This window comes from Salvelinus sp. IW2-2015, linkage group LG23, assembly GCF_002910315.2.
Source record: "Salvelinus sp. IW2-2015 linkage group LG23, ASM291031v2, whole genome shotgun sequence".
NCBI classification, from domain to species: Eukaryota; Metazoa; Chordata; class Actinopteri; order Salmoniformes; family Salmonidae; genus Salvelinus; species Salvelinus sp. IW2-2015.
Genome location: NC_036863.1, coordinates 7,158,507 through 7,172,227, shown reverse-complemented (window position 1 = coordinate 7,172,227; position 13,721 = coordinate 7,158,507). Strand labels below are relative to the sequence as shown.

The window sequence follows — 13,721 nt, the reverse complement described above, 5'->3', positions numbered from 1 at the left end:
TCGTGAAGAGGGCACGACAAAACCTATTACCCCTCAGGAGACTGAAAAGATTTGGCAWGGGTCTTCAGATCCTCAAAAGGTTCTACAGCTGTACCATCGAGAGCATCCTGACTGGTTGCATCACTGCCTGGTATGGCAACTGCTTGGCCTCTGACCGCAAAGCACTACAGARGGTAGTGGGTACGGCCCAGTACATCACTGGAGCCAAGCTTCCTACCATCCAGGACCTCTACACCAGGCGGTGTCAGAGGAAGGCCCAAAAAATTGTCAATGRCTCCAGCCACCCTAGTCATAGACTGTTCTCTCTGCTACTGCACGGAAAGTGGTACAGGAGAKCCAAGTCTAGGTGCAAGAGGCTTCTAAACAGCTTTTACCCCMARSCMWWARRWTYCYKRAMMWYYWAWYMAAWKGSYWMCCMRRMYWMYTKSMWTYCCCCCCCCYTTTACGCTGCTGCTACTCTCTGTTATTATCTAAGCATAAGTCACTTTAATAACTCTACCCACATGTATATATTACCTCAATTACCTCGACTGACCGGTGCCCCTGCACATTGACTCTGTACTGTTACCCCCGTATATAGCCTCACTATTGTTATTTTACTGCTGCTCTTAAATTATTTGTTACTTTATTTCATTTTTCATTTTTTTTTAAGTATTTCTCTGTAAGGTCTACTACACCTGTTGTATTTGGCGCATGTGACAAATAAAATGTGATCATTACAGTATGGTGGGAGTAAGACCTAAGGAGCACGTTGATGATACATACTGCCCACAAGGTTGGCCAAGGATGAGTCCAGGTCATCCGACACCAGCTTCCCAAGCTGCTGCCCGTTTGGGATTAGCCCCTGGCTGGGCGARGAGGCMACTGTGGGTTTGAGGACGCCACCTAAAACATTATTAATAAAAAAAGGATGGAGGGTGGGAGGGGGTAAAAGACAGAACGCCACAGACGAGACAGGAAAGAGGATGTGATTAACGTGAGCGGTGGGAAGCAGATGTCGCACGTGAAAATGACAATAAGTTTGCTGGCGCAGTCCAGGACTGAGGAGTGTGTAGTCAACTCACCCAGTCATGTGCCATAATACAGCCAAGGCCCAAAGTGTGTGTTCACCCAATGGACAAGGGAGAGAAACAAAACAATGGTGAGATTGTGAGTGAAGCACCCCAAAACCCACACATTAGATACATGTACACCACCGGTCAAAAGTTTTAGAACACCTACTCATCAAGTTTTTTYTWTWTTTWYWMTWKTSTMYAYWKTRKARWAWWAKWGWRRASAYMWMAAMWMTRWRAWAWMACAYRTGKRRWMWYRTRKWRWAMAMAAAAAAAAGTGTTCAACAAATCAAAATGTATTTTAGATTTGAGATTCTTCAAATAGATTCTTCAAATATGCCTTGATGACAGCTTTGCAAATTCTTGGCATTCTCTCAACCAGCTTCATTAGGTAGTCACCTGGAATGCATTTCAATTAACAGGTGTGCCTTGTTAAAAGTTAAGTTGTGGAATTTCTTTCCTTCATAATGCGTTTGAGCCAATCAGTGCTCAGCATGTGGGAACTCCTTCAAGACTGTTGGAAAAACATTCCAGGTSAATCTGGTTGAGAGAATGCCAAGAGTTTGCAAAGCTGTCATCAAGGCAAAGGKTGGCTATTTGAAGAATCTCAAATATAAGATACATTTTGATTTATTTAACACTTTTGGTTACTACATGATTCCATATGTTGTATTTCATAGTTTTGATGYCTTCACTATTATTCTACAATRTAGAAAATAGTACAAATAAAGAAAAAACGTTGAATGAGTAGGTGTTCTAAAACTTTTCACCGGTAGTGTATGTGTACATTCTCCRCTCTTCACTATACGCTTTATTGAGCACCAAAAGGCACTTTGCTGCCAAATGCACCTTTCTGKGATGTACTTATGACTTTGTAGGCATAACTACTCAGGGGCAGAAGGCTATGTCGAGAGAAGTTGAAATGGTGCCAATACTCATTTCCTAAGCTCTTCCATTTCATGCAAGATTAGACAATATGATRGAGAAGTGTTACATTGCAGTGAGAAGATGAGGACAGCACTACCCTGAGTCTTTGGGTTCTGTTCATGACAAACTGTCATGTTCCAGGCCCCGGCCGTGGCAGTGAAAGAGTTCAAGAATTTATGGCTAAAGGAGCTCGGAGGCACCGGAGCAGATCGTGCCAGTTATGAAACCCGCCATGTGTCGAATGACAGACAGGTAATTGAAAAGTGCATGTGAATCCCTGAGGGAAGGCTGCGCTTTCCCATGCAAAATAACAACAACAAAAATAAACATGAATGCTACTTTTGGAACATTTCAAAGCAAATCATTCATGACCATATCTCATGGGGGTACATTTTCTCAATCATTGATCAAGCACTCACTGCAAGTATTTTGAATTCCTTTCCAAAACATCCAAGCCCAGCGATGGCCCATGAGGTGAGATGCCCCCAGTCACGAGGTGAGTTGGGCCCAGTGGGCAGCAGTGTGGATGTGATCTAATTGCTGATCCTAGATCTGTGCTGAAGGGTAACTTCTATGTGGAGCTTGTGCATGTGAAGAGAGGGATGGGGAATTGGGAGAGGTCGAGGAATGTATGATCCTTACCAGCAGAGTCAACATTGTTGGCGGAGGCTGAGTTATTGCCAAACACAGAGTCAAAGTTGACGTTAAGGCCTCTGGCGGTCTGGGGTTGCGTGGTGGAAGACACTGAGAATCCTGGTTAAGAGGAAGCAAGAGTGTTGATGCTGATATTAGCTGAGGCATTAATCGAGCTATAAAGCTTTCTGATGCAAAACGGAAGTCTTTATTTCGCTTGTTAACTTAAGTATGATCGTGCCGTCAACTTTGTGGACACTCTTCTTGATCATTTAAATATATTCTGTACACCCAAGTTGTTGTTTTTTCAGGCCAGAGAGTAGACAGGGGGCAGTAGGAATGGCAAGCCCCAGGTACCTACCTCCAAATAGACCAGCTACAGCAGAGGGCTCAGACTGGAAGAGAGGTGTGGTAGGGTATGATGCTGGCCCACAGAAAGAGTCTGACACAACCAGAGGCAAGCAGGAGGGGAGAAAGGCAAAGAGATGGGGGTTTAGAAACAAGATTAGAAATAACGAAAAACACATCAAATGAAAAGTAGTATAGCTCCAGAAAAGTAAGCAAGAAGATCAAGTCAATTAATATATATCTAGCTCAGCAGTTTGAGAAAAAGGAAGAGAACTAAAAAAAGAATTAAAAGCCACCTCAAACAAACGCAAAATACTAAAATGTTAGCACTAAAGGCAAACAGCAATCAGGGAAGCAACTAGACTAGAGCAAACATGAACCCGGCATAAGTTCAGGGTCCTATGCTTCCAGGAGTTTAGAAAACAGGTCAGTCAGGTTCCCAGTCATAGTACCTGAGATAAACTGCTCTATCCGCACTGTGTGCTCATGATCAGATGCAATGGAAGAGCTCGAAACAATAAAGGGATTGTAATGATCTGGAGAATCAAAAATAAAATGAAAATTCAAATCAACAATGTGGATTGTTTTTCTTTACACTTAAAAAAATGCAAGAAAAAAAAAGAGAGAAGTTGTAAAGTGACATGCTATGAACACACATAGGTAAGGTAAGGAACATAGTAACGTTACATGCTATGAAAACACATAAGGTAAGGAAAACATAGTAAGTGACATGCTATGAACACACATAAGGTAAGGAAAACATAGTAAAGTGACATGCTATGAACACACATAAGGTAAGGAAACATAGTAAAGTGACATGCTATGACACAATAAGGTAAGGAAACATAGTAAAGTGACATGCTATGAACACACACAGGTAAAGCTAAGGAAAAATAGTAAAGTGACATGCTATGAACACACATAAGGTAAGGAAACATAGTAAAGTGACATGCTATGAACACACATAGGTAAAGGTAAGGAACATAGTAACGTTACATGCTATGAAAACACATAAGGTAAGGAAACATAGTAAAGTGACATGCTATGAACACACATAAGGTAGGAAACATAGTAAAGTGACATGCTATGAACACACATAAGGTAAGGAAACATGTAAAGTGACATGCTATGAACACACGGTAAGCTAAGGAACATAGTAAAGTGACATGCTATGAACACACATAAGGTAAGGAAACATAGTAAAGTGACATGCTATGAACACACATAGGTAAAGGTAAGGAAACATAGTAAAGTGACATGCTATGAACACACATAAGTAAGGAAACATAGTAAAGTGACATGCTATGAACACACACAGGTAAGGTAAGGAAACATAGTAAAGGACATGCTATGACACACACAGGTAAGGAACAATAAAGTGACATGCTAATGACACACATAAGGTAAGGAAACATAGTAAAGTGACATGCTAGAACACACACAGGTAAAGGTAAGGAAACATAGTAAAGTGACATGCTATGAACACACTAAGGTAGAGGAAACATAGTAAAGTGACATGCTATGAACACACAACAGGTAAGGAACATAGTAAAGTGACATGCTATGAACACACATAAGGTAAGGAAACATAGTAAAGTGACATGCTATGAACACACATAAGGTAAGGAAACATAGTAAGTGACATGCTATGAACACACACAGGTAAGGAAACGAGGCAAATGTAAATATTTTAAGGCCCATGCTATAAATAACCTAATCAGTCAGCGGCATGCCACGGCACACAGTCAAACCAAAACAAATATACAGTAACAGCAAGGTTTAGTTAACGGTGCTAGCAAGCTTGACAAGGACCACACGGCTGAAATGTGTCAGCTTAAAAAAAAAGCACCATAAACTTAAAACCTTGTAGCTGTGGTCATTAATGAGAGATGCTATCACCTTTCCTTGTTTTTTTTTAATACCAAGGATCTACAACGACCAAGATAAGCACCCGATTCCTGAAAAACCTTTAGTAGCATCAGTACATCTAAATACCACATCATATACCGTATGTAAACACAAATTGTAAGCACCACACACAATGTGAACAGCCCCAGACATTCACTGTTGAATTCTATATTCCCCTTCAGAATACTGGAGTTATGAAGCAAGCACTTTTGACTCTGCATCAACTCAAGGGGCAATCTGCAGTGCTACATCCATTGTTGCCCTTCATTCATGATATGTACCCACTGAGCCTTGAAGAATATACCTTAGAAATACCTCATGAGCTTAGTTCAATTTCATACCGCATCAGAACACAAAATAAGCTTGTTTTATTTACTCCAATGTTTGTAAACAACGTAAATGTAAACAAACACTATATAGCCTCAAAACATGGTTAAAACAATAATGTTGATATCATGGAAGGTCAGTCCTTGCATCCATAGCTCTGTCTRTTAATTTGAGAGTGGTTTAATTTCTCCAGCCACATCCCTCAGCTTTTTACCAAAACAGGGGCGGGGATGAAGCTTTCGCGTTATTGTTTCAATTGCTGATTGCCGCTTTAGTATCACTTTTGAGGTGCACCTGTGTTGTAAAGGCTAGGAGAAAGACGCGTAATGGTGCAAAGTCCCCAGTGTCCAGTCTGGAGCATTAATTCACGAGTTCTGCTGGTGACTTCAAACTAGCAGTGCCAAAAGCCCTGGTCTGCACTTGAAAGSCCCCAAAATTTACAGACGTATTGGGCTATAGAATTAGTTTATTATGATTAAGTTCGATCCCCACAGTGAATTATTTTGAAGTTCGCTACAAATGGAGATATTTAATTAAATAGTGATCCATTCTGATCACTACATTTGTTGTCACACAGGACCACATGCCGAAACAGACCAATCACGGGCCGGCAGGCTATGAGGAGGCTCGCGCCCTCATGCCATAGACATTAAGGTTATCCCGCTCAGGCAGGATGAAAACGACTACATCGACCATGATCCTTTGCTAGTTACAGGCACTTTCACCATGATCTTAGCGATTTTTTGGTGCCATTCAGTAATAWGGCGCGCTTCAAATGTAAATAGTTTCCGGCTTCATGCACCATCGGGAGTTTTCCATAGGAATACATGGCTGATGTCAGAGCCATCCCCATCTACTGGTTTTTATGTCTATGGAATGGTGCATGCAGGCTGAATATGACAATGGGAGACATTTCTGACAACACCATAACAGACAAAGAAAACTTAACACAAAAAAATTGTAAATGTTGTTTACCACCAAACATTTCATGAGTGGGTGTCCTAGAACTAACACCATCGGAAGACACAACAGGATGTATAAGGAAAGGGTTAAAGTTTGGAATGGAGTCTTCGACAGCTTCTGTATAAGTGAAAGGATCTACACAGGCAAAGGGGACAGAACAGAAAGAGAGAGAACAGGGAGAAGTTAGAATAGGACGGCGAGTCAAGTCAAAGGAAAGCATGCAGAAACATGAACATAAACCCCATGCCTCAGACARAATTCTTCATAAACTGTGATAGTATCACAAATACTCCAAGTATCATTGCAAGGAAACTAATATTGAAGTAGACTTGGAAACAAGCAGCCTTATGTTGTCATCTAGAGTCACAATAATCTTTGCCAAGCTATAACAAACAATATTTTATGCTTTAAAAAAAAAAAGCAGGTTATTTCATCACGTGGTTATACCAAAGGCCATATGGAATTTTAACATGACATTTAAGTAATTTAGCAGAAAAACAGCAACTTAGTTATTGAATTCATCTGAAGATAGCCAGGTGGAAAACCACATCTCAGTCATAATAAGTACATTTGTCCTCAATAAAATAGCTATCAGCAAAGTCAATTCTAGTGGAAAAGAAGAAGAAACACGTGCTCCAGTCGATAATGTTCACTTCTAGACATGACACAAACCAAGACAGCCTTAATCCATGTAACCTACACTGCACCGTCCTTTATGGAAATATTCAATTGGAACAAATGCAGCACATTTGCTTTAAAAACGTTTTTGAAAAGTATACTTTATTCTTTTATCAAGTCTAAAAAAAAGTTACATACAATTATAAATAACAAGAATACAAAAATAAATAATTCTAGCTTCAAGTTGATTAACCTGAAAMTTTGCAGGACTGACAAAAAGTAACAGTGGATTCATACTGTGACTACAAGAACCTGAACGGTGTAGTTGTAAGTGAAAAGGAAAACACAGTTAAGTAGGTTTATCTAATAATTTCAACCTTATCATTATTTACTTTCCATTGACACATGCCCCTAAATTCCAAAGCACACACAACATTACAAGGCACTCAAGATAAAGGTGCCTCTTAATTTGGCACCTGCATCACGAGGTTTAAATACAAATGCCATGAATGATGAACAACAGGTGTCATAGTAAATCAGAAAAGGTCAGTTACTAAATTTAATAATATGAATAAATAAGGTTACAGTCATGATACAGACCGTTATTTTAGAGTTGCTGACAGTTTGTCTGGCAAACTACTAAACTGATAATAAGATTTCAGGAGCTGTTTCGTTAGACTTCAGTGCAGCTTTTGATTTGCCTGGCTACAAAAACTCCTTGCTCCAGTCAAACACTGCGCCACACCCATGGATGTTAGTTTCTTCTCCGCAATGAGTCTCGATCTGAGTACCTCCCATACGATTTCTAGAATGGAAATACGTTCTAGACCATCTGATTGGTCCCAGAAACCGATGGATTGAGCCAGAGCCAGCACACGCGTGGGTAATGCAACGTTTTGAAAATGTGTCATTGGCTTTGATACTCTGATTGGTTAGAGATGATCCAATCGCTGATTACTTTGTCTTAAACAAAACCCCTCATTTTGACATCACCACAACCAACTTCAAAGATGGCAGACTCAGACTGAGGTATGTATTTTTAAAAGAATGTAACTAGGAGGTTAGTTAAGAACACATTCTTATTTACAATGAAGGCATACCCCGGCCAAACCCTAACGACACTGCGCCAATTGTGCGCTGCCCTATGGGACTCCCAATCACATCCGGTTGTGATACAGCCTGGAATTTAACCCCGGTCTGTAGTGACRCCTCTAGCACTGAGATGCAGTGGCTTAGACCGCTGTGCSACTCGGGAGCCCTAMAAGCAAATGATTCAGTGGAAGAATTCAGTTGAGTCATCAGGCAAGCTTTTGACATTATTGATCATAGTCTGCTGCTGAAAAAACCCTGTGTTATGGCTTTACATCCTCTGACATATCATGGATTGAGTGTTACCTATCCAACAGAACACAGACTGTTCTTTAATGCAATCCTCTAATGTAAACCAGGTAGAGTTAGGCATACCTCAAGATCTTGGCCCCTTACWTTTTACATTTTTTACCAATGACCTATCGTTAGCCTTGGTAAAGCCAGTGTGTCTATKTACACTGATGACTCAACATTACACATGTCAGGTCAGCTACCACAGGAAGTGATAACTGCAACACTTAAAGAGCTGCAGTCATTTTTAGAATGGCATCCTAAATATATCAAAAAGTATTGTATTTGGGACAAATCATTCACGAAACCTAAACTAAATMTTGTAATGAATAATGTGGAAATTGAGCAAGTTGAGACGAAACTGATTGGTGTAACCCAGGATTGTAAAGTGTCATGGTCAAAACATATTGATGCAACGGTATCTAATATGGGGAGAGGTCTGTCCATAATAAWGTGATGCKCCGCTTTCTTGACAYGACAATGAACAAAGCAAGTCCTACAGGCTYTAGTTTTATCACACCTGGACTACTGCCCAGTCATATGGTCAAGTGCCACAAATAAGGACAWTACAGTTGGCCCAGAACAAAGCAGTACGACTGGCCCTTAAACGAAAACAGAGAGCTAATATCAATAACATGTATGTYAATCTCTCCTGGCKCAAAGTAGAGAGATTGATAGCATCACTATTTGTCTTTGTGAGAGGTATTGACATGTTGAAAGCACCGAACTCTCTGTTCAAACTAACACATCCATACATACCCCACAAGACATGCCACCAGGGGTCTCTTCACAGTCCACAACAGACTCTGGGAAACGCACAATAATACAGAGCCATGATTACATGGAATTCTCTTCCMCATCAAGTAACTCAAGCGAGCAGTAAAATCAGATTTAAAAAACAGATAAAACCCCTCACGGTACAACGCAGACTGTGAAGAGACACGCGTATACCCACACACACACTAATATTTTAATGCTGTACATTTTATGTTGATGTTTTTTTTTATATAGTAATTATGTCTTGCATGATGYATTGTTTTATTTATGATGTAGGCTGTTGTTTTGTTATCATGTAATTGTTATATTCCTTTTTGWATCCCAGGARGTRTAGCAGCTAATGGGGATCCTAATGAATAAATAACTGTGATTTGATTGTTGATCAACTTTACCTGATTTTATTAGTGGTCTTAACATCCAATTTCAAATTCAAGTTCACCAATAGCTTTCAGGAGTTAGGTCAAATACACCAGGTACTGTGTATATCCACCACCAGCAAGCTTATCGAGTTAATAAGCTGTTTGAGAATGCTAAGGGTTGTATCCACTATGACCTGTGGAGAGGCCCATCACAGTTTACCCAGAGGAATCTGAATGAAAAAGAGTGTGTGTGTGTGTGTGTGAGAGAATCAGGCGTGTAAAACAGGCAATCCGCGGTGTGACGGGAGCTCTCACCTCCCCATGTGTTGGCTGTTGGTAGGCCAGTGGAGAGTAGCAGTGCCTGCTGCTGAAATGCAGGCTGCAAGTCCAGAAGGTCACTCGCCGCCTTGGAAGTGCTTGAGGGGGGAGGAGGAAGGGAAGTTAAAATGTCTCACAAAAGTTAAACCCCAACTCTCCCATAGCCTACTCAAAAGGTTTTCATAACGCTCCAGGTAGAAGTTTCACCTAGCAAAGGGTAGGCGGGGAACATTCTACCTACTCCTTACTCCCACCCTTCACCTACAAAAAATAAAATAAAAGTCAAAAACATTTCACGCACACTGAAGACAAACTTGTCAGGCTTGATTAAGCAGCCAAGAGGGAGAAACAGTGGAGTCTCTGAAAGTCACATGCAATCAATACCCTCTGTACCGTCATGGAGGCTCCGTAAACAGCTACCCCTGAGCTGCATGCTTTCAAACGGGGGAATGCACCCTTGCCATCCACCTTTAAATTGGCGCTACGRTTTATTCATTATTCTTCTTATTTTGTAATGCTCACATTTATGTACAAGATTATTTTTAGAAGGACATTGYAGAGCTGGGTGATATGGASAAAAATCCATACCCCGATAAATGTCCTGAATTGATGCGATAATGATAAATAGAAAGTCTRTAACATTAATGTGCACCAGTTTTTGTTTTATTATTATCCTGTAAACTACTACTATGGTTGTAGCCATAAATTGTCYCATTAACAATCACCCATATTAGCAAACTTATTTCATTTCAAACTTCACATTTCTCTATTTTAGGCTACTTATCGTAATGAACGATATCAGCAAAAWGCCTGCGATGTGATCGGTACGGTCGGTGTCCATTGATCATCCCAGCTCTAGTACACTGACATGTGTGCAGCTGGGGCACTACAGAATAGTTCCACGAGCATCAAATTCATTAGGTGGGCAAAGGCATAGGGAAGAGTGGGTAAGAATAGATGGGTAGGCCGATTAATAGCAATGGAGTATTTGGCTCTATGGATACATGGCMTTGACTGTCTAGTCTGGCTTCAACAACCCCAACCACTACACTATTATTAATACTCCCTCAAACATCTGAAACAACTGGATRGGTAAGCAAATGTAAACATAGTTTCCATCTCAAATGGCACCCTATTCCCCATTTAGTGCACTACTTTTCACCAAGGTTCATAGGGCTCTGGTCCAAGGTAGTGCACTATATAGGGCACAACCATAAACTCAACAAGGAGCTATGATCAGTGCCTGGGCACTAAACATGTAACATAGCATTTTGGCAAAGTCGGTGGGGGAGTGATAAGGGTAAGGCCTAGGAGAGAATGGGTGCTCTAACCCGTTTGTGGAGCTGGGTGTGGAGAAAAGGTCGATGGCTGGTGCTGTGTTGATGGTTCGTCCGTCAGTGGACACAGGGGAGGCAACCGTGGTGGCATAGGAAGAATGACCGTTCTGGAGTTCCTTCAGACGCTGCTCCTAGGTGGAACGGGCAAAAGTCAACAAAAACAAGCACCCGGGCCTACCTACAGTACACTGGCCAGCTAACATTTTCTGAGAGCATGTATTTTGACTCAATTTTTAACCAAGGTGGTGGGGACTCCGTGGCCTGATGATCTCAGGAGAGCAACTTATTAGCTAAAAAAATATCCCTTCTTTGGATGACCTCGGGCTTGATGCTTGGTTGGTTACCATAGCATTAATTTAGAATAAAACGAGACCAAAAACCTCATTGAAGACTTGATCGCTGTAGTGTGAATACTGCTCAATAAAATGCTAGACCAAGTTAAGGGCAGCTTATCCACTCCAAAACAAAATAAAGAAACTCCCTCGACATTGCCTTTCCCCCCAAAGGCAGAAAATCATTKAATTTTTGTTCATTATCACTGAATGTTCTACAGATGCTGCTGACCAGTCAGCACAGATTAAACCCAGTAGGGCAATAAGCCGAAAGGATAGTTGAAGGGGGAGAGCGAGAGAGATCAGACAGTCAGAGATAGCGAGGGGAGCACACTGAAAGGAAAATGTACCTTCAGCGCTTTTAGGCGAGCCTGCTCTTCCTCCAGAGCTGCCTGCTTTTCCCTCTCGTCCACTTTGGTGAAAGATATGCCCGTGTTGGCCAGAGAAGAGACAGCGTTGGAGAGAGTGCTAGCCCTGGATGGACAGAGACATAGGAAGAGAGAGAGACAGGGGTCAGTTAGTGGGGGCTATGGTAAAACTGTTTACTGACCATTGTCAAAAGGACTGTGTTGTTCTACAAGCTCAGTGAAAGAAAGTGGCACATATTTTTACAACTGCACTTTGATAGATACAGGCTACAATAGTAATAGGAGGWTGAAATAAAATAGAAAGGATTCTGCTTGACAGGGATAGTTTATAACACACCTTTCCCACTAAACAGAAAACCTGAATGAGCACTGATGGTACGTGCATATTATTATAGTACATTGAAAGACACAAAAAGCAAACTAAATCAAATGCGCCTGGCATTAGCCACAGACAAGTAGGTCTTTATTAACAATATAGGACTTTCATAAATTGAGGGTAAAAACACTGCAACTGTGGCTCCCGGAGCATTCGTCAATATTTTCTCGGAAACAACTGGCAAAACACACAGAAAGGAAAAGCATACTTTGGACCGCAGTACAAAAACATATTGTTGAGATTGCTACCCACCAACAAACACTTCAGCTCCAGCTCACACCCACTTGCTAAATTTGGTACCTGAGCAAAACAGGCTTTGTCTGACTGGACTGTATTGAATAGGCAGTGAGTAAATGGAATGGAAAATAACAGTACCTGCTGGCTGCTGTGGAATCTTTCACCTTCTTCCCTTCTAAAGAAGCCAAATGCTGCTCTAAGGCATCCAAGAGGCTACTGGGGGCCTATTAAAATGGAAACAAATAGTGAGTTCAAAGGTTGGGGGGAAAAATGCAATCACAAAGGTGTAACAGCAGACAGAAACACAAACAGTAAGCATGCCTAGTTATTTCACAATGCACACRAAGAAAACAAACTACCCTTACAAACACTTAAAAAGAGTGGGATACAGATACTTACACAAACTGTAATCTGAAGATGGAACGTTAAGGAAAAATACAGAATATAAAGGTGGCAATTAYCAGCGATGATAAAGATCAGCGATGATAACGTTTTGGGGGAAAGGTACTAGCTAAAGGCATTATTTAAAATCCAAAACAGTCCTAATAAAATACAAATCACAAAATGAATGCCCTTGCAAAATACTGTTTGTCTTGCTAAAGCACCATCTGAACATGGTGATAAGAAAAGTAAAAACATAATACCATTTTATTCTAAGACTGGATACGCAAGCGAGAGATGTARCTAACCCCATACAACATGTGGCCCTTCTTGAAAGGTGACATGAAACAGTACAATAGCATACAGTGTTTATATGCTTTTCAATGTATACAATGTATCCATTTTCAATGTATACAAAGTGGAAGTATATTTTTCCTTTTATTCCTTTCATCTCAGGTCTAGCCTACTCAGTATATGCTTTGACAAAGGTCGATGTTAACACCTTTATGTGCTGTATGMCGTGCAAGGTCAGGTGAGAGGGAGTCCCTGTTCRAATGCAAATAAAGTGCACCCTTCCTTCCTCAATCACAGATCTAGAAGTGATTGGAGAGATGWGGGCAAGGTTATCAACCTACTGCTTTCATCAATCCAACCAAATCAGATCTGTGATTTGATTACTTGAAGGAAAGAAGCATTTAGAAAGTATTTGGGCAGGGCCTGAGTCTGGCGTTTCCTTTAGTAGCGTTTCCTTCCACATGCAGTGTGCGCCCAAGAAAGCAATATATGATAGCTAGGGCTGTGCAGAGGTAACCATTTAGAAGGTCTGAAACTGCAGGAGGTGGCAGGGTGGTGAGAGAGGCCGGCAGCCAGCACACTGAGGAGCGTTGAAATAAAGTCAAGCCGAGGGGTTCAGCAGGGCTCTATCTCAGACCCTCTGCACTTTCGGGCCAGAGAGATACGAAAGCAATAGATAGCATCAGGTCTTACCTGGGAGAGGTCTGGGATGTCCCCTCGATCAATCCCTACTTGCTGCAAGGAAAGAGGGAGGAGGTTCAAGATAACATGGAGTAAAAGTGAATG

The 13,721-nt window shown here is 41.1% G+C and overlaps 1 protein-coding gene across 14 annotated transcripts in view; it reads right to left on the bottom strand.

The window, feature by feature from the left end:
* LOC111950753 (phosphatidylinositol-binding clathrin assembly protein) overlaps positions 1–13,721 on the bottom strand; it is a 53,549-nt gene that overhangs the window by 13,899 nt on the left and 25,929 nt on the right. For 5 of the 14 annotated variants that reach the window (XM_070434325.1, XM_070434328.1, XM_070434327.1 and 2 more), the window contains 10 exons: positions 13,629–13,670; positions 12,399–12,484; positions 11,630–11,753; positions 10,942–11,078; positions 9,608–9,708; positions 6,171–6,293; positions 3,413–3,496; positions 2,974–3,054; positions 2,622–2,732; positions 766–864 (listed from right to left, as the gene is read on the bottom strand). In XM_070434325.1, coding sequence (XP_070290426.1) covers positions 766–864; positions 2,622–2,732; positions 2,974–3,054; positions 3,413–3,496; positions 6,171–6,293; positions 9,608–9,708; positions 10,942–11,078; positions 11,630–11,753; positions 12,399–12,484; positions 13,629–13,670 — 988 coding nt within the window. The remainder of the gene's footprint in view (positions 1–765; positions 865–2,621; positions 2,733–2,973; positions 3,055–3,412; positions 3,497–6,170; positions 6,294–9,607; positions 9,709–10,941; positions 11,079–11,629; positions 11,754–12,398; positions 12,485–13,628; positions 13,671–13,721) is intronic. The other 9 variants (XM_070434337.1, XM_070434333.1, XM_070434335.1 and 6 more) reach the window with 6 other exon arrangements.